Source organism: Cetorhinus maximus, chromosome 2, assembly GCF_964194155.1.
Source record: "Cetorhinus maximus chromosome 2, sCetMax3.hap1.1, whole genome shotgun sequence".
In the NCBI taxonomy this organism is placed as follows: domain Eukaryota; kingdom Metazoa; phylum Chordata; class Chondrichthyes; order Lamniformes; family Cetorhinidae; genus Cetorhinus; species Cetorhinus maximus.
Genome location: NC_135880.1, coordinates 124,625,210 through 124,652,983, shown reverse-complemented (window position 1 = coordinate 124,652,983; position 27,774 = coordinate 124,625,210). Strand labels below are relative to the sequence as shown.

The 27,774-nt window shown below is 44.2% G+C and overlaps 1 protein-coding gene across 1 annotated transcript; it reads right to left on the bottom strand.

Moving 5' to 3' along the window:
* Positions 1-3,949: 3,949 nt before the first annotated feature.
* On the bottom strand, positions 3,950-27,014 carry kcnv2a (potassium channel, subfamily V, member 2a). Its single transcript, XM_078558156.1, has 2 exons — positions 25,626-27,014; positions 3,950-5,746 (listed from the first exon to the last, which is right to left on the bottom strand). Exons 1-2 carry the CDS (start codon positions 26,934-26,936, stop codon positions 5,468-5,470), a joined length of 1,590 nt encoding a protein of 529 aa, XP_078414282.1. The 5' UTR covers positions 26,937-27,014; the 3' UTR covers positions 3,950-5,467.
* Between the last annotated feature and the right edge of the window lie 760 nt (positions 27,015-27,774).

Sequence of the window (27,774 nt, the reverse complement as noted above, 5' to 3'; positions counted from 1 at the left end):
TTCATAGAACCTGCACGGAGTTGGTTACAGGGTTAGATTTCTAGTGATGTAGCTCTTAGAGGACTGTTGCTCACCATGCAGGCTTATGGGATGGAAGAAAGAAATGGAGAAAACTTCATTTGAAAAGGCACTGGGCAAATGTTTCAAGGAGGTGTCAATAAAGGATGGCTGCCAATTTTAGTGCTAAAATGTACCCTTCTTCGAAACCTAGTGTCAAACAAACCTAGCATGAATTTAAATATTTGGCTGGAGACTGTACTGCCAACAATTGTGCATGTGAATGCAGTCTCTCTATTCACATAAAAATAGATTCCAGTCTCTGGAAAAGAATGAAGGTGAGTGTAACGGACTTTGCCTTCTCAAAGTATATAACCGTATCATGCATGTGACAAGCAAGTCCGAGTGTCTTGCTGCAAGAGCAAGGCAGCATAAAATACACAAACATAAATTTCAGTTCTCTAGAAGATACACTTAATAGACGTATGGCTGCAGGAGACACTCACTTTTTTGATAGTACTAAAAAATGCCCATTGGCACCAGAAACTACTAAGATGCTGCAGTATCTTGCAGTCACATAAATTCTGATGAAAATTGGCCTCTGAGGTGGCATTTTCTTATCTAATGAAATTTGGGATTTCCTTGTTTGAAAAAAGTCATTAACACATAATTCGCTGATATTAATTGAGTAATTAATACTTGTTGATCAATATTTTAAACATTTATTTTCTCTGCTGTTCAGTAGACTGGTAATAATTAGAATGAAGAGGATATGAATTCCTTGTGCCATTGATGATACGTTGACAACATATAGCAGTCATGGATGCTGTGCTCAGATTCAAGTAATAACTTGATTAAAAAGTTTCCAGTTGATTCGAGAAAGAGTCACAGTGACCAGCCTATTATGATTTCTGGTGGGGTGTTGTGATGAGGGCAGGGTGGGTGTTCATTTTTGTCTAACTATCTAGCGGATCAATGCTTGGCTGGTTAAAGCAGTGAGTACCTGAACCATGCAGACCAGCAAAGCCCCAGTCTCTGGCAGCTTAGTTGATTTTACCAGGTGGCTTTAGGAGATGGCAATTGGCCTCCAGGCCCTGGTGAGCTCCGGCATGTGTGTTTGTGGTATCACCTTTAGTAGTGATTCCCTCCATGAATGAATGGTTTGTCAACACTCTATGAGGATAACACATGAATAATGGCCACCTAGCCAATATCAGAAAGTTCCCATTAAACTGTACATCATTAAGGAGTTGGTGCCTCCTGGAGAGGAGGGGAAAGGTGAAACTTGGTAAATTACAAACACATTAGAAAATTGTTTTTCTGTGCATTCAAGAAGTTAAAAATGCAAAGCTTTGAGCAAAGCCTTCACATGCTCAATGTTCAGTTAATTTTGTGTGGCTGTGTATTTTTCTAATCTCAATCTTATTTTTGAGCAATTTCAACAATCTTCCCTGCCAACATTCTTTTCTTGAGGAGGATAGGTTATAACTATTGAGGTACTAAGCTGATGAGCAATTAACAATCTAGTATTTGTCAAGAATAGAATACATAAATAAATGTGTTAGAATATGTGAACCTAAACAGTTTACAGATAAACACTAAATAAACATTAAATCTGTCCTGCTTACAATAGTTCAGATATAGGATTTATTTGTCATGTGTTTCAAGTATTAAGTATCTAATTAATTTTTTCACATTCTGAATTCTAATTTCTATCTTTTTCAAACTGTACCAACTGTTTATGTACTTCTGCTCCCAAAGGACTACTGTAAAATGTAATGAAAGCTGATCATTTTTATATATGCTTTCCCTTGCTCGAGCGCTTGTATGAAGTTTATGGATGATCAGCTCCACCGCCCCCCCCGCCCCCACCCCCCACCCCCGACACCTGTCCCCGCTCACCCACCAAGTGATATGAATGGCAAATGCATTAGGACTATAAGGGGTAACTTTCTGGTATTGGATCTGAAGCAACAAGCTATCACGTCACTGACTGGATGGATCACTTGCCTGATGGGTGTTGATGGGACTTTCTAAGATTGGACTTGGTTATTTATGCTCAGTGAGCTGCTGGCCCAGAATGGCTTGAGACTGGAAGCTTGCTGATAAGGGGAGAGTGCATCTCTAAATAACAGCTGCTATTTAAATATTTTGTCATGCCCAGTAAATGCCTATCATATTCATAACTTTAAACATGGACTGTGCCCACAAAGAAGCTTCTGGAGCTGCCTTTTATTTATTTAAAGTGGGCACTGATAAATTGTTAAGGTGGCTGTCAAGGGTTCAGGTGACTTCTGCTTATTCAACACAGACTATCAAGCTTTTGGAAAGTTTGGAATTAAATAACCATGAGTGGGGGCCTCCCCCTGGAATGGGCATACCAAGATGAATGTTATTTGTGGAATTTACACCTGCCATTGTTTGAAGCCTTCTCAGAATACAGAACCAGTGGTCTCCTAGACTCTATGGACTGGATTTTCATCCTCAAGACGGGCAGCGGGAGTCAGGAAAATGCTCGGCTCAACCCACCTGCCTCAGGAGATAGTGCCCAAAGGCCCGTATTTTCATTGTGGAGGGGTGGGTGTAGGCTGCAGTCGGGCCAGCCAACCCAGGAGAAAGTTCAGAGGCGCCACAGGAGCTGCAGCCGCGGAGCGGAGCTGTTTGAAAGGCCCACCTCAGTGCTGCAGGACTTCATCCCAGTTAAAATAAGAATAGAAAGGCCTTCCAGCCCTCACACCACTTCATGCCCCCCCATTCACCCCCTATGGCCATCCATGTCAAGCTATGCACCCCCCAAACATTCTCCCTAGCCCTTCATGCCCCCCCTCCCCCATCCCAAGCTAAGCCCTCCCAAACCCCCACTATGGTCCCTCATTCACCCAAACCAAGCTATGGGCGCCAAAATCCTCTATGGCCTTTAATGCCCCCCATACTAATGTATGGCACTTCCATGCCCATTCACCCACTGTACATTGTATAGAAGCAATGGACTCTATAGTGACAGTAGGATGTGTAAAAAACAAAGCTTCTAAAAATTGCATTCATCAATAATTTTCCATTCCATTTTACATTCTTCCTGAATAAAAACCTCCCTTTTACTAGAGCCCAATAAAAGCATCAACCATACAGACTATTTAAAGTATCAATAGCAGAAACTGAAAGAACATGAAACCTCTTTGTCTTGTGTATATAAACATAGTGAAATTGACAGCATAGATCAGAGAGCCAGAACTGTCAAGCAATGTTTTCTCTGGGGCTGAGAATTTCTGGCCTCTCAGCCAAGCCTCATTATGTATACATGGCTGAGAGCCCAGAAAGCCATTAAAGTACTAAATCACCTGAGTCCAATTTTTTCTCAGGCATTACACTAGAATTAGTTAACATTTGAGACATCAACCTAAAGACAAAATGATATTTGTAAAATATATGTCTTGTAAAATAAACATTGGGGCATGTGAAACTGAAGTACATTGTGCACGTGCTCTCTAGAATGTCATGAATGGAGGCCTGAGACCAGCAGTGTGTCCAAGAAACTCAGCATATATCAATGCAGGTGGTGAGTGCAAAGTGGCTGGAAGCCTGTGCATAACCTGTGTACTTATCTCATTAGATTCTTAAGTCCTATTTTTAAATGTGCGCTGAAGAGGTCTGGCATTCCAGTTTAAAAAGTATGTATGGGCAGCCTTTCCATTTGTCACCTGCCAGTGTCTTCACACCTCCCTTTGCCATGTGTCCTCTCCCGATCCTGGGAAAGTGCCTTGAACACAATGGGTAGTTAGCATTCTTTCACAGGCTGCTTTCAGGGAATGTGACCCTGGCACTTCTGTGTGTCATGGGAAACATACCTGAACCCTAATTCAAAATTAGTGGCCCCATTCCTTGCTTATCTACTGGAATTCTGCAATAACATTGAATTTGTATTCTAGAAACAATGGTTTGAATAAGTGTCAGACATTTATTCTGTTGTCCATGTTGAATGCATTTCTTTGGTAAATTTTACATAGAATTAGCTTGGAATCACGTACAGCACAGAAACAAACCATTCAGTCCCTAACATTTATATTCCATACAAACCTCCTCCCACTCTAACCTCTTGCTATCCTGGCCCCATATCCCTCTATTACATTTTCCCTCACATATACAGCAAGCTTTCCATTAAATGCATCAATGCTATCTGTTTCAACCATCCATGTGGCTGTTGAGGTCCAAATTTTCACCATTCTGTGTAAAGAAATGCCTCCTAAATTTCTTATTTGAGCTCTTGGTGGCTATTGTACATTTATGCCCACTTCTTTACTAACCCCAGTTTTTCCATATTCACCATATGGAACCCTCCTTAATTTTAAAGACCCCTATCAGGCCTTCTACCAGTCTTCTTTTCCAAAGAGCCTCGGTATCCTGAATGGCAGTTTATTGGTAGTTGCATTCTCTCAACTGCTCCTAACATCCTTGCAAATCTTTTCTGCATTATCTCCAGTGCTACAATATCCTTTTTTGCAGTATGGAGACCAGAACTATGAACATTATGCCAAATGTTGTCTAACTAAGATTCAATATAAACTTAACATTAGCTAGCTGCTTTTGTATTTCTATTCCTCTAGAAATGAAGCCCAATACTTTGTTCGTGTTCAATAAATTCTTATCAATTGGTGATGCCATTTTTAGTGATTTATGTATCTATATTCCCAGATCTCTTTGCTCCTCCATCCCATTTGGTTTTTTTACATCTTCCAAAGAATAGTTTAGCTCTTTGTTCCTACTGAAATGAACTATCTCACACTCTACAATATATCTAAGTCAATTTGCTGCCTATCTGTCACTTGGCAAACCTGTTTGTCTTATATATTAGTGCTGACTTCCACATTATTAATTTTAACCCCTAATTTGATGTAATCTGCAACTTCTGACACTGCACCTCCTAATTCCTAAATCCACATAATTTATGTATATGGTGAATAACAATGTTCTCAACAAGGATTCCTGTGGAATCCCAATTTGCACTTTCTGGCAGTCTGAAAAACATCACTCAACCCTTATCCTTTCATGTTGACATTGTTCAATCCATTGGGCAACCTGGCTCTGACTGCACAAACTCTGAATTTTGTCACAATTCTCTTTTGCGACATCTTGTTTGCTAAAAAATCTTTATTTTTTACCTGTATTGTGCTATTTAACATGTATTTTATCCAGACCATTTACTTTTTGGTTGAATTAAATCAACTCTATGCCAAGTAATCCTGAAAAAGAGTATAATATTTAAAAACATTCACAATATACATTTCATGCTGTGTGATTTAATCATGAAAACAACATTCAGAATACTTCTAGTTGTATTTATCATCCATTTTCCAGGGGACTTGCCAATTTGTTCTCTGGATTTTAACGATGGACTGTTTCTTCAAACCACTATTGTATTGCAGGAAAGAAACTAAGAAAGCATGTGTTATACTCATCATTTTCTGAGAAAATTTTATTGCTCTCTTGGCAAGTGATGGTGTGGGACCCCTCCGCAGCATTCCAGCATCTTCCTCCGTGCTCTTCCTGAAAAATTGATCTTGCCTCGCTGCTGTGAAGTTGATGTATATTGATAGCTTTTGAGCTGTGAATAGTAATCTGAGAATTTATTATAGAGAATGGAGATGGGCATGCCATTTAAAATGATCCCAAAAGAAATGCAGCCAAAAGCAAAAAACCTTCCGAGTACTGTTTCTGGGCAGACGTCTCCATAGCCTACTGTGGAAATGCTAACCTGTAATAAAATAAAACCATTATTTAGTAGCTACCTTGACAAAACATTTTCTTTAACAGAATCTAACTCATACACGAATTGGTAATTATTAAATGCATGGGACTATAGGCATTGGACCAAAAGATAAGACTAAGCTGAGGAGGGAAGAAAATTGAATAGAGATAGGCAGAGCTGAGAAAGGGAGATTGGAGAAAGTAGAATCTATTAATGGAGAAGGATGGAAATGGGAGATTAGGGTTAGAACTCAAAATGCTGGAAATGGAAGACCAGTTTTAAGTGGAGTGGAGAAGGTGTGGTGAGATAAGAGTTTGCTAATGGAAAAAAAATATCAAGGGTTGCAGAAATTAAAAAGCAGAAAGAGAATCAAGTTGGATCCCATTAGTAAAGAAAAACAATGCCAGGTGATTACAATGAATATTCTAGCATTTTTATGCCCAATAGGGGAAAGTTAGAGCAAATTAAAATTGTCAACTGCACATCAGCTCTTCACCTCCAATTCCAAAGTACAACACATTGGGATGTTCATATAACAGCAAACTGCTTATCTATCATTAATGGCATAAAGGTTAGTACATAATCAGATCAGGAGAACTTCTGGCATGAAGGAAAGAAGCACAAATGTTTTGTTTACTGTTGTGACTTTTGCCACAAGCTACAAGACATACAATTGTATGCAATATGATGCAGTTTTATTTACAAAGTACATCCTGTTCACTGTAATTTGAGCATCTATGTTAGAATATTGACCTGCAACTTCCACTTCACATGAGTAACAAGATTTCAGATTAATTTTCACTTTCATCTGTTGCTTTCACATTTCAGATAAAAGTATGCTTTTAATTTTTCAAAGGTCATTTTTTCCACAGGTCATATAGTTACCATGACAACGAACCAAATCATCTCTTTCCTTTCACAATGATAAAAAAATATTGTATAGATAAAGTGAAGCTATTACATAATTGTTTTTTTCCCTGAAATTTGTCCAATTAGCTCAATCAGCCAAGGTGGCCAACACAACTTGTGGAGTGCCATAGGGATCGGTGCTGGGGACTCAACTATTTACAATCTATATCAGTGACTTGGATGAAGAGACTGAATGTATGGTAGCTACAACTGTCGATGATACCAAAATATGTAGGAAAGTAAGTTGTCAAGAGGAGGGCAAGAGTCTACAAAGGAATATAGATATGTGAATGGGCAAAAATTTGGCAGATTATGTATAATGTGGGAAACCGTGAACTTGTCCACTTTGCCAGGAAGAATAGAAAAGCAATATACTATTTAAATGGAAAGAGACTGCAGAACTCAATGGTACTGAGGGATCTGGGTGTCCTGGTACATGAACCACAAAAATTTTGTATGCAGGTACAGGAAGTGATTAGGAATGTTGGTGCTTATTGCAAGGGGAATGGAATATAAAAATAGGGAAGTTTTACTGCAGCTGTATAAGGCATTGGTGAGATCACATCTGGAGTACTGTGTACAGTTTTGGTCTCCTTATTTGAAAAAGGATATAATTGTGTTAGAAGTGATTCAGAGAAGATTCACTCAACTCATTCCTGGGTTGAAGGACATACCTTATGAAGAAAGGTTGAACAGGTTGGGCCTTTACCCTTTGGTGTTTAGAAGAATGAGAGGTGATCTTATCGAAACATATAAGCTCCTGAGGGGACTTGATGGGATGGATACCAGGAAAATGTTTCCTGTTGTGGAGAGACCAGAACTAGGGGGCACAGTTTAAAAATAAGAGGTCTCCTTTTTAAGACAGATATGAAGAGAATTTCTTTTCTCTCAGAGGGTAATTAGTCAGTGAAATTCTCTTCCCCAGGAAGCAGTGGAGGCTAGGCCATTGACTTTGTTCAGGGCTGAGTTAGATTGTTGATAGACTAGAGATTCAAGGGTTACTGGGGATAGATAGGAAAGTGGAATTGAGAACACAATCAGATCAGCCATGATCTTATCGAATGGCAGAGCAGGCTCAAAGAGCCAAATGGCCTCCTCCTGCTCCTAAGTCCAGTGTTCCTATAGAAGTAGAGTAGAACGTATGCAATACACTGTGAATTCAAATCTTGCTCTGAGGTATTAAATCAGGGTTTACATGTCATTTTATGAATTTCTCAACTGTGCTTTTCAGAAATGCCAAATCTAAACTTAATTACAAAAATACAGTAGGTTTTGAGCTGGATATAGCCTTGCATGTGATACTCATATATGGGGCCACATGAAAGAAGAGACAGTGCATGTGAGGAGCATAAAAGGTGAATCTTATCACTTGATATACTAATGGGAAGGGAATTATAGGAATGACAAAGAAGGAGCAAACCAATAGTAGCTGTCAGAGCTTTACCTACACTAATAAATATAACGGACAAAGAGAAGGGAAAAAACTAATCTCTAATAAAAAGATGTGTCAGCCAAATTAAATTTGGGTGTAGATGCTAATGATAATTACATTATCAAAAACAAAAGAAAAATTATTTGTGACTTTATAATTTCATTGTTAAATTAAATTTTGCTTAAAATGCAGAGGTAAATTAGCGTATAAACAGATTTTAAATTAAGTCTTACCTCATATTAGCCAGGACAATGTCTGGCATCACCCTCTCTGCTGGAGTTTGTGGATTCAGGGCAGGGCATCTATTTTGCAAGTAGACTGGTGGGCTGCTCTCTGGTGCCCAACTGCCTGCTTTTTGATGGGTTAGGATTCATTCAAATTATATATAACCCCCCCACCCCACCCCACCCCCTTACTTCTTCCCCTGCCCTGTCCTTTGCCAGATTTCATTAAGATTCCCATTTGCCCCCCGTTTCATTAAAAACAACCTTTGGCCGTTCCTTGAAGGTCCAGTCTACTTCCCAGGACAGGACCCTTCCCAGTAAAGACCAATGCACCCAGTATCACTTGATGTATTGGACTCTAGTCCAAAACTGGGTCATGACAGAGTTGGTGAAGTGGAAACTCCCATCATAAGGGGTCTCCACCATGGGATGACCCCTTGAATTTATTTACCTTGGAAGGGATGGGCAGAAATTCTACCCCTCACTAGGCTGTCTGGAATATCCCACAATGGCTGAGAACTGGTGCAATGGATTCTATAGCTCCTGTCCTACTAGAGTTACGGGGTTGTTACCTTAAGCAGGCAACCAACACATTTCCTGTAGGAACAAAAATGCTTTTTGTAAAATTTAATGTTGGACCCAATAAGGTCCTTAAGTTCTTTGGTATGATGGGATGTTGCTCTGATTTTCAGGACCTTATTGGAGCTTTTGCCATTGTCGCCTTTTTCCAGCCATTGCTTCTGTTCCCCACCCCACCCATCACCTCCACCATTTTTCCTATTACCTTATCCCAGGGATTTGAAATGGGGTCAACATCCATTATAGTTACCTGACCATTTACCTGGATTCTCCTATTAAAATGTCACGCAGCTTACAGCATTATAGGATGATCCTGGAACCCTTCAATGAATTATACTGAAGGACAGCTTTGGAGCAATCCAAGCACTTGGACCTCTGTGTACGCAAGCCAGCTATAGTAATAATGGGTAGCCAAGGTCTCCTAGCAGCCAGACCCTTGATTCTTGCACTTCCTCTAACAAATGGTGGGATGGTAGATGGCTTGAGTATAGAGGCATGCAAACTGCAAGGGAAGCTGATATTGGCCTGCATAATTTTATGCTGGTGGTTGACTCAGTGACAGCAAGCAAAGGGTAATTTTTCACCGAGAGGGCGGTGGGTGTCTGGAACGCACTGTCAGAATGTATGGCAGACACAGAAACCCTGATTGCATTTTTTAAAAACTTGAATATGCACCTGAAGTGCCATAACCAACAAGGCTATGCACCAAGAACTGGGAAGTGGGATTCGGCTAGATAGCTCATTTTTGGTGGCACAGACACAATGGGCTGAATCACCTCCTTCTATGCCATAAATTTCCATGATTTCTATGATTTTATGGAAGTTTAGGGCACTCATTTTATGATCTGACCCTAACAACAGCTACTACCTGCATCTGTTTGTATGAATAGACAAAAGGCCTAAAAATTACAGGTGAAGTAGTTAATGCCAGTAGAATTAAGTGGAAAGAATGAAAGTCAAATGCAAAATTCAGAAGCAAAAATGGGTCTAATAAATAAAGGGGAACCATAGAGTTTGGCTTGCACTAGCCCTAAAAAGCAAAAGCGAAGACCACACTGGATAGAAGGTTTGTAGAAGTGTTTTATACTGTTACAGGAAAAACAACATACAAAAAAGACATAGGGCGGAATTGCCCCAGATTTGCACTAAGTGTGGTAGTGGGCATGAAAAAAGATGTTTTACCCGCCAGCTGCAATGGTGGATTTTTGCACCATAATTTTTTAATTCACTTATGGGATGTGGGTGTCACTGGCTAGGTCAGCATTTATAGCCCATCTCTAATTGCCCTTGAGAAGGTGGTCATGAGCTGCCTTCTTGAACCGCTGCAGCATCTGTGGTGTAGTACACCCACAGTGCTGTTTGGGAGGGAGTTCCAGGATTTTGACCCAACAACAGTGAAGGAACAGCGATATGTTTCCAAGTCAGGATGATGAGTGGCTTGGAGGGGAACATGCAGATGGCGGTGTTCCCATCTATCAGCTGCCCTTGTCCTTCTAGCAGTCGTGAGTTTGGAAGGTGCTGCCGAAGGAGCTTTGGTGTTTTTCTGCAGTGCATCTTGTAGATGGTACTCACTGCTACCACTGTGTGTCAGTGGTGGAGGGAGTGACTGTTTGTCCCTTTCCTGTCTTACAAATTATGCATTCACAGGAAACATGCTGGATTGCTGGTGGCCAGTCTCCACTTTGCCCACAATGCAGTTACCTCACTGCTTCCTCACTCTGGGCACCATATTTAAACTGCAGCTGTGTGCACAGTTATCAATGCTTACAGCCCAGGACTGCTCCGGTGAAGACAATAGCCCCAAACGCCAGGAAGAGTGCAGCCCCCCACCCCGATTCAGTGATGACGTCTTTTGAATGCTGTGGAGGCCCACTGCGATGTCCTCTACTCAGCTCTGGCTGCAGGAGACCCATCAGTCTCACTACTCCGACTTGGGAGGCGGTGGCAGAGGTGGTCAGTGCAAATGCTGCACACAAGAAGTTGGCTATCCTGTGCAGAAAAAGGATGAATGATCTCATCCGTGCCACCAGGGTAAGTCAACCATCTCATCACTCTCAACTCACGCACTCATAAGACCATCACACTCAGATGAGGACCCTGAGGGCAGCACCATTGAAGACGCTTCATAATGCTCGCCCACACTCTCCACCAGCGCAGCAACACACACCTCGGTGGGACCTCGATGTAGAGCAACCTCGGGATCACAGTCTGGTGAGCACACCATACAATCTGTTTCACAGCAGGCGGAGGCAGGGACATCTGAGGTCACCGGCACTCGGAGGACTGCTGGGGACAAGGAATCTGCTGAGTCCGAGTCAGATGATGAGCCTCTGGACTCGGTCCTCAATCAGTTGCTGGAGCTGCAAAGACAATCACGGGAATATCAGGAAGGGATGTCTGGTGAACTCTTCAGATTGCAAGGGACGATGGAGGAGTCTGTCTGCCTTCAATCTGAGGTGATAGATTTGGCATGCTGATGCACTGGCAGGATGGCGGCTGTCATGGAGTTCTTAGTCCAGGACATCGATTCTGCACTGCTGCATGGGCTCAACTCCATTGCTGATGCCATAGTTGGTCTCTAACAGTGTCAACGTGAGAGGGGTATGGGACAGCTTCATCTCACTCCAGCTTCCCCTTCTCCTCAAGCTAAGGGCTGTCAGGCATCCATTGGAAGGAGGACCAGCAGCTCGAAACCCTGGGTCCATCCACCCAGGTAACTTCGGGAATGTCCAGCTGATCCAAATCTCCTCTCCCTGTGATCCCCGCAGCTCCAGCTCCACAGGCCGAGGACGATGCACCAGGCCCACAGCAGGACACCCAAAGCAGGCCAGGGCACTCCAGGCCTTGGTCCTCTAGAGAACACCCACTAAAGTCATCACAGGCAGGGTGTAGCAGTCAGCAGGCTGCCTCCACCTCCACTCTGGATGTTGGGGGAGCACCAAGATGTAGTGGCAGTGTTAGGAAGGTTAAGAAGATGTAGCTGCATGGCCTGGGCACTGGTGTTAATCGCTTGTACATAATGTTCACTATTGTAAATAAACTCCTAAGAATGTCACCTTGTCTTGGGCTCCTTGTTGTGATGAGCAGTGTTCGTATCACTCAGATGTGAAACCTTGGCTCCTGCACAAGATAAAGGCAGGTGTCTCAGTCCAGGGCCTCTTCCCCGTGCAGTGTGTAACCTTCAGACCAAAGTGATGGTCCAGCTTCACTCTCACTGGACACATCAGTGATGCCAGCACTTCAATGGTGCCTGTCATTGCTGCCAGAATGTCATAGGCAAGTGTCACAGAGTTCCGTCATTCTTTCTGTGTGCTCTCAGCACCTTTGAGGTGGGTCTGTGACCAGTGATGCTGTGCTCCTGAAGGGAACAGGTCCTGAAGGTTGACAAAGGATCAGGTGCACTTAAAGTTTCATGGCTGCATCTCCATGACATGACCTGATCACAGAGCACAAGCGAGCTGCGTGTCCATGACATGAGCCTGAGCACTGAGGGTATATGTGTGTGGTAATTATGGTTTTATGTAATGTGTAGTATACCTTTAAGAAGGATGTTATAAAGGAAGATCACATGATCTTATGTAACCAATAGAGGAGTAGCGCGGGCTACTTCTGTAGTCAGTCGTCAGTAGTTAGTAGTCAGAAGTATGGAGACAGGGTTTGAGTTGAAAGCACACAAGTGTAGCTGCTGAATATCTTTGTAAATAGACACAATGTGTTCCACCTAAGAAGTGTCTGCTGTTCAACTCTGTCTATTGTACCAACTCAGCCATCCCACAGCAAGTGTGCAACCCAATCCATAAGTCCCAACAAACTGGTGACTAGGATCCAACAAATTGGCGACAAGGAAAAAGCAAAGATAAAGCGAAGATACAATAAACTGGCTTTGAGAATAAAACAAGTTAACAAAATAAATCAAGAGAAGCTAAATTTGGCTGTACCTCGCATAGTAATTTTAAGTAGAATTTCCGTCCTTATCGTTGAAGCAATCCCCTCACAAAATGCTGCAATTTGGATGAATTGATCCAGCCACGGATGATTGGTCTCATTATATTGAACGCCTCGCGTTCTTTTTCCTAGCGAACGACATTACAGGGGAGGAGAAGAGGCGAGCGGTCCTCTTATCAACATGTGGGAATAAAGTCTACCACTTGATTCGAAGTTTGACGGCACCCAGTGCCCCAGATTCGAGGATTTTTGATGCCTTGGTGGACTTCGTAAAGGTTTATTACCCAACCAAATGCGCTCAAAACGATGCAGCGGTTCAAATTTAACTCAAGAAATAGAGTGCCGGGGGAGACAGTTGCTTGTTATGTGGCAAGTTTGAAACAGTTAACAGAACATTCCAAGTTAGGTACATCTTTAAATGAGATGCTCAGAGATCGTTTAGTGTTTGGTGTGAATGAGGACACGATTCAGAAGAGATTAGTGTATGAAACAAATTTGGATTTTAAGAAGGCACCAGAGATAGCACTGGCCATGGAAAGTGCAGTAAGGCATTCAAAAGCCATACAGGGAGCGCAAAATGGTGCCGCTCTCCATGTTGGGCAGGAAGCCCCAGCCAAAAGAGGTGCGAAAATGCAACACTCTGCTGAGAAGCGGGAAACAGCCACAACTAGCAGAAAAATAAAAAGGAATGACTTAGCAGCGAAAACAAGGAATAATTGCTACAGAGGTGGAAACAAGCAACCTTATAACGATTGGCAGTTTAAAGAAATCAAATATTTTTATTGACATCGAAACGGACACATAATGAGACAGTGCAAAGGAAGAATCAGGCAGACTTTCAAATAAAAGAAAAAACCCAGTGAGATCTACAATGTAGAAGAACCTGAAGTAACAAATTCAGATACTTATTCGTTATTTAATTAGAAGGTTAGAAAGACAGAACTACATATAACAGTGAAGGTAAATGGCAGACCTATTAGAATGGAAGTGGGCACAGAAGCTTCCATTACAGTAATCGGTGAATGCACCTTCAAATATCTGAATTATGGTGAACATAAATTAAATTTGGAAGAAACTGATGCCAGATTAAAAACTTACATGAGTAAAGACATCCAAGTCAAAGGCATAAGCAGAGTTATTGTCCATTACGGAAGCCAATCAGTAAAACTGCCTTTGATGGCGGTAGCAAGCGAGGGGCCAAGCCTCCTGGGATGAAACTGGCTAAAGGAGATTAAGTTAGAATAGGCTGAAATTTTCCAGCTGAGAGCAAGTGGGCTACCAGTGCTACTACAAAAATATGTCTCAGTCTTCAAGGATGAATTTAGGAAGAGCCAGGAGCTGCATGCAAAAATTCATATGGATCCAGAGGCAACCCCCCGATTCATGAAGGCAAGACCTATACCTTATGCACCGCGGGAAAAGGCCGACACCGAACTGGACAGATTAGAGAAACTGGGCATTATACAACCTGTGCAATTCTCAGAATGGGCACCAATAGTCCCTGTCCTTAAACCCGACCAAAGTGTTCGAATTTGTGGGGACTACAAATTGACAGTTAATAAAGTGGCTAAGCTGAACAGACACCCCATACCAAAAATTGAAGACCTGTAAGCCAAGCTGGCAGTCATGCTCATCAACAATTCGAGTTAAAGAAGGCCTCCCAGGAATTTGTCATAATTAATACACACAAAGGGTTGTACCAATACACCCATTTGCCTTTCGGTGTCTCCTCAGCTTGCGCCATCTTCCAGAGGACAACAGAAAGTTTACTGCATGGGCTGCCCCACATTGTAGTTTATTTAGATGATGTTCTGGTGACAGGACTCATTGAAAAGGAGCATTTGGCAAACTTAGATGAAGTTTTAAAATGTTTCTTGCAGGCTAGAGTGCGTTTAAAATAAGAAAATTGCTCATTCCAAGCGAGGGAGGTTTTTGGGTCACCGGGTATATTTGCAGGGCCTCCACCCAGTTGAGGAGAAAGTGAGAGCCATAAGAGAGGCACCTACGCCAAAGAACACCTCAGAACTCAAATCGTTCTTAGGAATGATCAATTATTATGGGCAGTTCTTACCCAATTTGTCTACAGAACTGGCACCCTTGCATTATCTACTCAAGAAGAACCAACGTTGGTCTTGGCAGGCACCACAGAAAGAAGCTTTCATAAAAGTGAGACAATTATTGCACTTGTCCAACCTATTAGTACATTATGACCGGAGGAAAGAATTGGTGTTGACATGTGATGCATCTCCCTATGGAGTGGGAGCAGTGCTCTCCCATCAAATGGATGATGGCATGGAAACGGCCTATAGGATGTGTAACAAGAACGCTCACCACAGTGGAAAAGGGATACTCACTGATAGAAAAAGAAGGCCTGTCAATCATCTTTGGTGTCAAGAAATTTCACTAGTACGTCCAAGGCCGTCATTTTACAATCGGTTCAGACCACAAGGCATTGCTAGGATTGTTCAGTGAGGACGAGGCTATACCACCCATAACCTCAGCGAGAATACAACGATGGGCATTGATCCTGACAGCATATGAGTATACTTTCATCCACAGGCCTGGAAATCAAATTGCAAACGCTGATGCACTGAGTTGTTGGCCCTTACAAGAAAAAGATGAGGATGTCCCAGTTCCACAAGAACTACTATTATTGTTAAATTTCTTAGATTCATCATCGGTATGTGCTAGACAGATCAGAGACTGGACAAGTCAAGACCCAGTCTTATCCAAAAGTACGAGAACAAGTTCTTCATGGTTGGTCACAAGAGCATGTATCTGATGAAACGAAACTGTACTTTAACAGAAGACATGAAATAGCCAGCCAGGAGGGTATCTTATTGTGGGGAGCACGAGTGATTGTTCCTCCAAAAGGAAGAAAGCCGTTGTTAATTGAACTACATAGTGCACATCCAGGAATTTCCCAAATGAAGACCATAGCTCGCAGCTATCTATGGTGGCCTGGAATGGATGGAGAAATAGAGAGCTTAGTGAAGAATTGTGTGCAGTGTCAGCAATTGTAAAAGTTACCTTCAACAGCTCCGTTACACCCTTGGGTGTGGCCAGGAAGGCCATTGGTGTGGTTATACATTGGCTATGTGGGACCTTTCATGGGAACAATGTTTCTGCTCATTGTTGATGCCCATTCAAAATGGATGAACATATATGAGGTGAAGTCACCAACGTCTTCTGTTACAATTGAGAAGCTACGTCAAAGTGTTGCCATTTATGGAATACCAGAAGTAATCGTATCTGATAATGGCACAGCATTTACGAGTGCTGAGTTTCAACGGTTTATCAGCCTCAACGGTATCATTCTTGTAAAAACTTCACTGTACCACCCTTCCTCAAATGGACTGGCAGGAAGAGTGGTTCAAATGTTCAAGTCAGGCATGAAAATTTTAACTGGAGATTCCATAGCAACCAAGCTAGCACACTTTCCTTTCCATTTTGGATCACCCCTCACACAACAACAGGTGTCACACCTGCGGAATTATTGATGCAATGCCGCCTCAGGACAAGATTGAGCTTAATAATGCCAAATTTAGGGGGGAAGGTGGAAAGGAGTCAGGGAAGTCAGAAAACTAGACATGACTGGCATAGCCATGACAGGAAGTTTAACGTGGGTGAGACGCTTTATGTGAAGAACTTTGGAGAAGGACCAAAGTGGTTACCGGGTGAAATAAGTGCAGTGACTGGACCTCTATCTTACTACATGAAGATGGAAGGCCGAGTCATACGGAGACATGTGGATCATCTAAAGAAGAGAGAAACAAATCACCAAGAAATGGTCCCACCAGTGTTCATGACCAGTTTCCTGTTGAGAGAACTCAACCTAGGACAGATGTGTCAGATGTGTCTGTTGTACCTGCAAGAGTTGAGGAAACAGATTTGCAGGTGCACGCCGAGGAACCTGATGTTCAGACAACTCCAGAAAAGGAGGTTCCTGACAAAACATCTGAAGTTGTAGAGCTGAGATGTTCTACACGCATAAGGAGATCCCTAGAAGGACTGAATATGTAATTAGTTATCTGTGTAAATAATTTGCTATTTTGAGAGAATTGTACTTGTAAATATAAAAAGTGTTTCTGAGTAAAGGGGGAGGGATGTGGTAATTATGGTTTTATGTAATGTGTAGTATATCTTTAAGAAGGATGTTATAAAGCACAATCACATGATTTTATGTAACCAATAGCGGAGTAGCGCGGGCTACCACTGTAGTCAGTAGTTTGTAGTTAGTAGTCAGAAGTATGGAGACAGGGTTTGAGTTGAAAGCACACAAGTGCAGCTGCTGAGCACCTTTGTAAATAAAAAGAATGTGTTCTACCGAAGAAGTATCTGCTGGCCAACTCTGTCTAATGGACCAACTCGGCCATCCCACAACAAGCGTGCAATCCGGATCCATAAGTCCGAACGAACTGGTGACTAGGATCCAACAGTGAGCTGCCATCAGTTCTGCAGCCCCCTAAAACACACATTAATTTGCAGTCTGCACCTGAGGGGTGAAAGGTTCTGGAGCATTTGGTAGCTCATTCATGCTTTTCTGTTGCTTGAGTGGGCAGAAATGCTTCAGAGGGCCGACTCCAAGCATGTCAATGGAGCTGCTGCTAAATCATCTCAGCTGTGAAGAATGCTCACTTTTGACAAGCTTTTCCAAGTGCGTGGCCTCTTCCCTCACCCTCCATCCACCTCACCCACCGACAGGTGCTTGTGTATTTCCTTCAGTCTGTGTTGCCTTGCCTCTTCTCCAGCCCCACCCACTGGGCCCCTTGCCCCGGCATTGCACAAAGCCATCCGAGATAAAGCAACTTGCTTGTGCCCTCCCCCCCAGAATGCGTGGCGCCCCTTCCTTGATTTCCTACAGGCGTTCCTCACGAGTGTTGTGCAAGGTTGTGTGCACTCAGCTCCGAATTCCCCTTGAATTTCAGCTCACCAGGTGCGTACCTTTCAAAGGCAGTTGTAAATCACGCCGTTTGGAAGTCATGTCGACGTGGGAGGTAAATTTGATATGGGGTGATGATTCTGGCGAGCGGCCACAATGATGAGATGCACATGCATTAAAATTAAGGGGAGAATTTTGGCCCCATTGTGGGGGCTGTGCGGGGGTGGGCAGGAGCGAGTGCAAACCCAATCGGCGCCTCTGATCGGGTGCGCACCGCCATTTTACGTGGGTGGGCCAATTAACGCCCGCCCGGCGTGACACACACCCGGAAGCACTGAGCGCTCCCTGTACAGACAGGGGAGGGGTGGATTCCCTGAGAAGTTCCCTGTGCTCTTTCACGCATGCGTACAAAAGAGTGCAGAGATCTCCCTGAGGCACGAAGGTATCTCAGGGAAATTGGTTTCAGTGCTAAAGTTTGAAATAAAAATTTGTAACACTTTGAAAACATGTCCCCTCATGTGACACTATCACATGAGCTGGGTCATGTTAAAGAATAAAAGTATAAATTTTTATTACGTTTTAAAACACTTCATGAATCCTCATCCCGCACGTGGGTGAGGTTTCATGAAAAACGCGAAGGCCGCCTGGGCTCTTTGCCTGCCCGCCAACCTTAAGGTTGGACAGGCAGCATTCTTAACAGCTTTAATGGTTTTCTTAATGGCCTTAATAGGCCTTTGACAATTTGGTGGGTGCGCAGCTGATGCGGCTGCTGCCTGCCGAACTGAAAATCTAAATGATGTGCAGTGACGTCAGGACGCACACCCGATGTCACCATGCGTCATTTTACGCATCGGCAAGTGGGCTCTGCCCCTGCTCGCTGACGGGAAAATTCTTCCCTAAGTTCCCGATGTTAGACAGCGGGAAACACAGCCCGCCATTGACAGGCGGAGTGGACGATCGCAAATTGGTTTCATGACGGCATAAAACAGGTTTTTGGCCTTCTCACTGTATTGTCGGCTCACATCTACCATGATGCCTCCCACCAACGGGAGTGGAAAATTCCAGCCATAGTGAAGGTAAAAAAAGACTGATTAACAGTAAAATCATGATCACTCTAAAATAAAGGACAAGACAGAAAATGAAACTATAACTGATGCCAAGGAATCATGTGTGGAACAAGAGGTGGGAATTTAAAACTAAAAGTAAACATAGCTAAAATAAAAGGAAACAACATATAAGCCAAGAAGAACTCAGACTGGAGTGTCTGCTCATATGTGCTTTCTTTTTGGCACAATTCCCTTGATATCGGTGTTGCCACACCAAAGATCACAGAGGTTTAATTGTTGTTTGTCTTCAGCTTAACTCAGAAAACAAAAACACGTTTGTTTTTATGTCTGGAGTCAGACGGCCATTAAAAGCATTAAAAGGGAGCATTGAAATATTCCTCAGAACAGATTCAAGTGGATCTCCAGAGTATGGCTGAAGCTTTAAATGATTACTTTGCATCTGCCTCCTGTCCTGTGAATCATGCTCAATTACCAGCAACGCATTGCGCTATTGACATGAAATTTGTACAAATTAAATTAGCTGAGACTATGTGCTTCAATAGAATTATCTCCTGCTAACAATTTCCTGGAATTAAGTGGTTGCTGGTGCAGATGACATTGACCTGAGAATGTTTAAAGAGATGGGCCTGTGTTTCACAAACCCCTCACCCAAATCTTTGACAGTTTGCTCCCTTGCACTGAAACAATGCTGATGCAGTTTGGATTTTCAAAAAGGGTGAGAAAGAACCTGGGAACTATAGGCCATTACTTTCACTTCAATCATAAGCAAGATACCAGCAGGGATCTGAAAATATGTTCTTCATAGTCACCTGGCTGGAAATTACCAATGACACTCAAAATAACTTTTAGAAAAGAAAGGCCATGCCTTATTAATTCGATTGAATTTGTTGACCAAGTAACGAGGCTGGTGGTTGGGAATAGCCCTGTAGATATGGCCTGCCTGGATTTTCAGAAAGCATTTGATAAGGTACACACAATAGATTACTCTACAAGAGGGAATCTTGTGGAATTGGTGATAATTTGTTGCATTGGGTTAAGGAATAGACTGCATTCTCATTATTAACATTATTATTATAATTGTTCTTAATGGTTTGGAGATCAGTAACGATTAGTGTTCCAGAAGGTGTTAGGGCTATTGCTTTTTACTATATTTTCATTAATTATTCATTTGGAGGCATTGGGGGAATAGTTGCAAAGATCTGTGCAAGTGTTAGGCCTGTGGATGCAAATAAACTACAGCAGGCAGGTCTTGATGTGATGAGTGGGCTTGTGTTTGGAAAATGGTATTTAAATGTAGTGTTATGCACATGGACAGGGACCAACACCAAGGGCAGAATTTTCCCATTGGCGTGCAGGGGTGGGCCCCGCACACATGCGCGGTGACGTCAGGCGAGTGTCCCGACGTCACCACGCACCATCGTGATATTTAGTTGGGCGGGCGTTCGATGCTCTTCGATGCCCGCCCGCCGTTAATTAACCGGCCACTTAAGGCCCTTGAGGCGCCAATCGACCGTGATTTTTTGGCGCCCGTGCAATCTTCGGGTCAGCACAAGGGCGCAATGGGCAGGCGGGTAGGACACATTTATACAAACCTCATCCATGGGCAGGATAAGAGGGCTCAGTGGGGTTGTGAGTCTGCTCTGTCAAATATTTATTTTTCAAATATACTGATACTTGCCTGCGTGATCTGCAATACTTCAAAACGCATACCTGCTGCTTGGTCTGGACTCTCAACCTTCAGGTCAGCACTCTGCAATGAGGAATCTTTTTTGGGCCTGCATGTTTCAGAAAGCTGAAATGGGAGTTGAACTCTCCACTGGAGGCACCTTCTCTGAGGAGGAAGGGAGGGCTAGAAGAGGGAGGAGGCCAGGATTGTACATCCAGCCTCCAGGGGAGCCACCTTTGGGAGGTCAGGCGCAGGCACAAGGGGTGCAGGGCCAAGAGGTAGACAAAGGTGGAAGGGGCCGCAGAAGATGCCACTATCCTGCTGCCAGGGTATACAGGCGGCAAAGCAGCAACCTCAATATGTCTGAGGTGCAGTGCCGAAGGATGCTCCGCCTCTCAAGGGAGACAGTCAACTATTTCTGTCAGATGATTAGGCCTGAGATCTCCACTAACTGTGCAGGTGGACACAGTGACTCTAAAGGTCACAGCTGTCCTCAACTTCTATGCCTCTGGCTCCTTCCAGGGGTTGGTGGAGGATCTTTGCGGTGTCTCCCAATCATCTGTCCACACTTGTGTCAAGCAGGTTACAGATGCTCTGTTCAGGCGTGCATTGACCTTCATCCACTACTGTTGGGACCAGGCAAGCCAGACACAGCGAGCCAGAGGCTTCACAGCCATTGCTGGCTTCCCCCGCGTCCAGGGTGCAATAGACTGCACACATGTGGCCATCAAGGTGAGCTCGGTGCCTTCGTCAACAGGAAGGGCTTCCACTCCATGAACGTGCAGATATTGTGTGATGCAGGTTCTACAAGTCTGTGCAAGGTACCCAGGCAGCTCCCATTTCGCTTACATCCTCAGATACTCCCAGGTGCCGAGGCTCTTCAGTGCTCCGGCCCAGCTTGATGGATGGCTGCTGGGTGACAAGGGCTATCCCCTCAAAAGGTGGCTCATGACACCTCTCCGCCATCCAAGAACAGAGGCCGAGCAGTGGTACAATAGGAGCCACGCCTCCACAAGGGTTCTGGTGGAGTGAGCCATTGGTCTTCTCAAGATGGACTTCTGATGCCTGGACCGTTCAGGGGGTGCACTCCAGTACCCCCTAGATTGTGTGTCGCTGATAGTGGTTGCATGCTGCATTCTCCACAATCTTGCGCTGGAAAGGGGGGGACGCTGTGGATGATGAATACGTAGACGCAGTGGATGCGGCTGCACACGGTGAGTCCAGCAGTGAGTCCGAGGATGAGCACACACAGGGAAATGCTGAGGGGGTAGACGCTGACCGGGGCATACTCCAGGGAAGCAGGGACACCCAGGAGGCTTTAATCTAATGACCCTTCAGCTAGCACACCACAGATGGAGCTCCAGGAAAAGCCTAGGCTGTATGCTCCAAATTCGAGACCTGAGTGCTAAATCTGCCTGGATAGGAACAGTAAGTAAGCTCCTTGTTAATAAAGCTGAATGTCTCACAAAGCATTCATTACATAATTGGAAACCATCCACCTGCAGAACAAAAGAGGCAACCTCAGCCAAGGTGACATGTCTGAATTTAATATTATAACCAAAGAAACTTAATGAAACAAAGTGAAAAAGGTGTTAAAAATCACACCAACTCATGAAGACCCCATTGTGGGCCAACACAAAAGCACCAGTGATAAACCCGTGGTGTGCCTAAGGTGCCTTATGTTTACATTTTCGGGTGCTACTTCTTGGTGCTGACCCCTTGCTGGGAATGGCATCTGAGACAGCCTGCTCACTCAGCTGTCCTGTTGGCCTCAATGACCTTGGCAGCCGTCCTCTGGCCCGTGGAGCCTGTGCTGGCCCCGCCTGGGAGGGAGCTGCCAATTCCACAGCTGGCATCTCCCCAGTCATCATAGCCTCACCAGATGCAACAGTCACTGGCAAAGGGCCAGAGGAGCTGCCGCCCTTACTGGAGCGCCCTGAGAGGAGCCCGCAGAGAAGACAGGCAGCTGCTGCGATGATGTGAGGTCGCTTTGGCCCTCCCTGCTCACCGTGGATGGATGGGCACCGAGCTGGGAAACTTGGTGCCCAGACCATCTCCCACATTGGCACTGACCAGCTGAGGTCAATACCGATGTGAGGGCTTGCTGGTCAAAGCCCTGATGGGTCTCCTGGAGGAGCCTCTCCACGAGAGTCACCACTCTCCATGGAGGATGCATGGCGCTTGGACATGAGACTCATTGCTTCGATGATAGTCCGTGTAGACTCCTGGATCACGGACACCAAGCCAAGCATAACCTCATGTATCTCCACCAGATGCTTCCGCACACCAGGCCGCATTTTCTGCGCTTGCTGCATCGCGGACGATACAGAGACACATCATCAGCCACCGACTGAGCATGTGCCTGGACCCCTGCAGTCCTCTGACTGCTGGCACCATGGGCAGCTCTCCCAGCTCCTCCAGCAACTGTGAAGTGCCCTCACTGCTGTGCTCCGGGACACTAGCCGATGTTCTAATTCCCACTGAGGTGCTAGTATCTGCGCTGGTGCCTGCCTGGCAGAGATGGTGTGACGCTGGTGAGACTTCAGGGCCCTCAGGTGTGAGAGGGGCCTCTGCTGCTCCTCCTCCCAGCCCTACTTCACTGATGCTGAAAGGAAGAACAAGAACATTGGATCAGTTAATGTGGAGACATTGTCAATGTGCATCCCTGTCCCCTGGATCATTATGCGCTCATCCTTCCATAAGCAATGGGCAAGCCATGTTGCAAACTTCAATCACTGAACATTCAGCGCTGCCATGGCTGCTGGGAGAACAACTGTGGCCTCACTGCTGGGCAAACGTACTGGCCTGTGGCACCACAGCCTCACTGACATTGGTGGACCTGGGTGCATGGCGCCTCTCCAGATCTAGGGCTTCCTGCTCAAAGTGGCTGAGAATCGCTAACTGTGCCGGCCCTCCGCCAGTCCTCACCCTCTCGGCGGCATTATGTGCATTCTTCTCCTGAAAAGGAGAGAAGAGCATTGATTAGTGCTACTTGTACCTGGATTCTCTTCACAGACGGCCCACCCCATCCAGAGTGGGACATATCAGGGCTCCAGTGTCTCCTCACCCCGCTGCTGCCGAACACACACACAAAGATGCTAGGCCTGCCCCCCCGCCCCCCTCACGCCCTTGACCAAATGCAGCCTACATCACATTAGGCACCACACGGTCTAACCTTCTATAGCAAGGAGGCGCAAGCACGTGGACCACAGAGGACAGCAGATCGATCGGTGCCACGCCACCTTGAAGCTCCCCTCCCAGCACGTCACCACCCTGACTTTGACATGTCCTGGAGTTCCAACACTGCGCCTAGGTGTAGCTCCTCCTGGTTGCCCTCAAAGCAGTAATGTGGGTCTCAGTGTACCACATGCTGCGGGGGCAGAACCCATATCATCACCACCCTCTCAGGGTGACCTAGGCATGGGCAATATCTGCTGGCCCGCCCAGCGAAGGATACATGCCATCAACGATTCAATGCAGTCACTACACTCAGACTTGGGGAGGGGCACCAGGGGGGAAAGCCTACCTGCTGGGTTAAGTGACCAATGCCAACATGGTACTCACCCTTCCTGAGTGCAACAGGGTGTTGAAATGCTTGCGACACTGGACCCAGATGTACTGCATCACATTGCAGGAGCTCATCACCTCCGCCACCTCCTCCCAGTCATGTGGGGGGCCTCCTCCTCCCATCCTGGGGTACCAGGACCTCCCGCCATGCTGCCACCTCCTCGAGGAGGACAGCAAGGCAATCGTCCAAAAAACGAGGGGCACAGTGCCCCCCTGCCCTACCCTCCTGCCTGGCCTGCTCACCAGCAGCACTCTGGGGAGCTCTTCCACTGGCCATGATTCACAGCCTTTGAAAGGCTGCAGCAGCTTTTTAAAACAGGCCGCCGGATCGCCATTGGACCCAGTGGTCATTGCAGTCCCACTGCCACCCGCCCACTCCTGCTGTCCTCGGGAACCGCGATTCACACTGGGGGGGCCTTAATTGGCCTGTCTGCGTAAAATGGTGGCACAGACCCGATTGCGGGCGGCAACCAGGTCCGTGCCCACCCACGCCCAGTTACCCCCCCCACCCCCCCCCCGCACCAGCCAGAAAATTCAGCCCCAAGTATATTTACATCATACAGGATGCAGAATGGAAGTCTGTTGAAGAAGATCTTGCTGGTACAGTATTCAATTCTCTTGCAGTTCACAACCAATGTCATGATGCAATAACCAAAGCAAATAAAGCATTAAGTTGCATTGCCAGGACAATTTAATATAAAACAAACACGTAATTTTGTCCTTGTATAAGCCTTTGATTGGGCCTCACTTGGTTACTGGGTCCAGGTTTGATCCTCTCATATGATATTTAGAGGAATTGGAAAAGGTTCAAGGGACAAGAACAATACCAAACTCAGAAAAGCTTAGTTAATAAAATAGGCTTAATTAGCTGAGTCTATTCACTTTAAAGATTCATAGAATCTGGGGTGAACTGATAGAGGTGTTTAAAATAATGAAGGGAATACGCTGAATACAATTTGACAGATTATTTCAATTAGATAGACTAGGGAGGGCAAAGGGTCATGTATTAACACAAGGACAGAACTAGGTTGAATTTCAGGAGGCCTAGAGGAAAGTAAATCTACTGGTCTTCTCCTGTCCACCATTTTTGTACATTCATAAAATCTTCTTCCATACTTTTCCTTCATTGCCGATTCATCCCCCCCATCCCATTGTTTGTCCTCATCTGTCATGGACTGATGTTGACAGCCTTCTCTCCCTACTATTGTATGGATACAATATTAAAATAACAATTTCAAGAGTCCATAATTTTGTACGAATTGACACTAAAGTTCCAATCAAAAGATTTTGCTTGGGACAAAATGGGAAAGATCACATTTGAGTCAGTATGAAGTCCACATTAGCATAATACTCTTCTGTGGTCGCAGTTATTATTTTGAAGCACAGTAAACGGCTTATCTCTGCACTTGACCCATCCACCTAACCAGGGAGGATTGATAATGAAAATTAATGACCCTGACCCCTATGTTGACAGCCCTCAACATCATCACAGGAATATATTTTGTGTACAGCAATATAACATTCCTCATACTCCACTTTAAGCCCTTAAGATAGTTAATTATTAAACAAAGTAACGCTACCCCATTTTTTCTGGAATTCTTAGGTTGTACTTACCGCAGCCCACCACCAGGCATGGGGTATGGAGGTAAAATTAGTATGTGGGACATCATGTTCAACTGAGAAGGCCAGAGCAGAAAATGAAAATATGCCCATTGCTATAAAAAGGAAAAGGCAGCCAACCTGCTGGTAACATTGCTTCAATGTGAAACCAAATGCCCTCAGTCCAATGGAATGTCGGGCGAGCTTTAAAATTCGGAAAATTCTCATCAGTCTCATGATCCTCAGCACTTGGCCAACTTTTCCCACTCTGCCCACTTTCTCGATATCCTGATCATGCCTCCCATGGTGTTCATCCTCAAAACATTCTAGGGTGATCTGGAGATAAAAGGGGAGGATTGCAATAAGATCAACTGCATTTAGAACACTTCGTGTAAACTTCTCAATATCTGGCGTGGACACTACTCGCAGCAGGTACTCTGCAGTAAAGAAAATGATGCAAATGGTTTCTACATTCTCCAGGTAGGTATGTCCACTCAGCTGGCCAGCTGCACTGATGTACTGCATTTCTACAACTGTGTTCAAGACCATGGCTACAATAGAGGTTAGTACAAACATGCTGGAAGCCACTGCCATCATCTTAGCTATGACTGAAGAGAAAGGCTTTTCCAGTAAGTTCCAGATTATTCTTCTCTGGCAACCACACATCAAGTTTCTGAAATGCTCCTCATTTTCTTCCACTTCAAGTTCAGCTAGGAGCTCTCGTTGGATCTTGAGCTGCTCATTCAACTCATCTTGTCTCTCTTCAAAGGAGATTCTGCAGCACCTATTACTGTTTTTGATCCGTATACCCCAGTAGTGGATCTCTTCGAGAAAGTTTCTGGGACAGAGCTCATTTTTGATCCACAAAACCCCTGTTCTGTAGAAGTTGAAGATATGATGGAAGATTGCAGGGTCTCGATCAAAGAAATATTCATTGTTTACTACATTGTAGTCATCGCACAAATCCAATTTTCTTCTGGAATCAGTGTAAGTAGCTAATTTACCAATTCTGCTCTTTGGAAACCGGGCAGCAGCAAGGTAAGCGATCTGGAACAATTTGCCTCCAACATTAATATTCAGCTCATAATCTTTTGAGGGAGAACTTGGGTAGTTCTGGGGGACCGCTTGTAACTCGTCATCAGATTCCACATCAGCATAATTAATTTCATAGATATCAGACCCAAGTTCTTGCAAGGAGCTCCATGGTTTCAAGGAACATTCTTTTACAGTTGCCAAATCACTCCCTTGTTGCTGTGGTGCATTTAAACTCTCTCCTAATTTGTAGTTCGGAAACAGACTCTGGCGTCTTAGCTTAAGGTTAAACATTTCTGCCTTTAATAAATTACCCTTCAGTGGCAAGTGGAGTGAACAGCAATGAGTTTACTGAAGAGTGTTAAAGACATGTTTGAGAAATGCTGCTGACCCCATTAATGTGCTGACGGAGAGGATTTAAGAGCTCAGTTGATGATTTAGATATTATCCCATTTCAGCTGTATCCTCTCAGTGACACTAACATCTTTTATTTGTGCTTAGTGATCAAGCTATTTATTTTGTAGTGTTGGGGGGGTAGTGGGTGGGGAATAGATTAGACAACATATGCCTTGTGCTGTTATCAGTCTTGGAAATTAAGTAATTCATCCATAACCTATTATCAGTTATACCAATAAATTATTACAGGACACCTCAAGCTATCAAGTTGATAGCAGCATACTTGCATCATTATGTAATCACTGGGTACATTACAGTGCAAAATAATGAAAAAAATTGTTTTGAATTAATGATGATTACAACGTATCTTAAGACTGTGTATAAAATAATACCTTGCAACTATTTTCTACACCCAAATAGGTTATATAGCATGTATGACTTCTTGTAAGAGTAATTGTGAAATTCTGTATAAACAAATTGAAAAGAAGTCATGGTTAGGAAGATAAAACATTGGCATAACTGACCCTTCTTGCAACTAAGATGAAATTGTAAGTGCAGTTTACCCTGATACTCATATTAAGGAAGATCCATGGGCACAACACGAATGCTCTTGTAACTTAATCCTATTTTCTAGCTTTATCTTATCTGCATAATATATTGAATTCTCCTTTACCCATGCATTATGTTTTGCAGTTTTTATAATAGGTAGTTCCTTAGGTTCTGTATTACTGGATAC

Bases quoted from the DNA above. Each gene is read 5' to 3' on its own strand.
- kcnv2a (XM_078558156.1), bottom strand. From the start codon at position 26,936: ATGTTTAACCTTAAGCTAAGACGCCAGAGTCTGTTTCCGAACTACAAA. The intron at 5,747-25,625 runs GTAAGTACAACC...ATTTTATTACAG, and splicing joins ATGCCTGGTGGTGGGCTGCG to GTTAGCATTTCCACAGTAGG.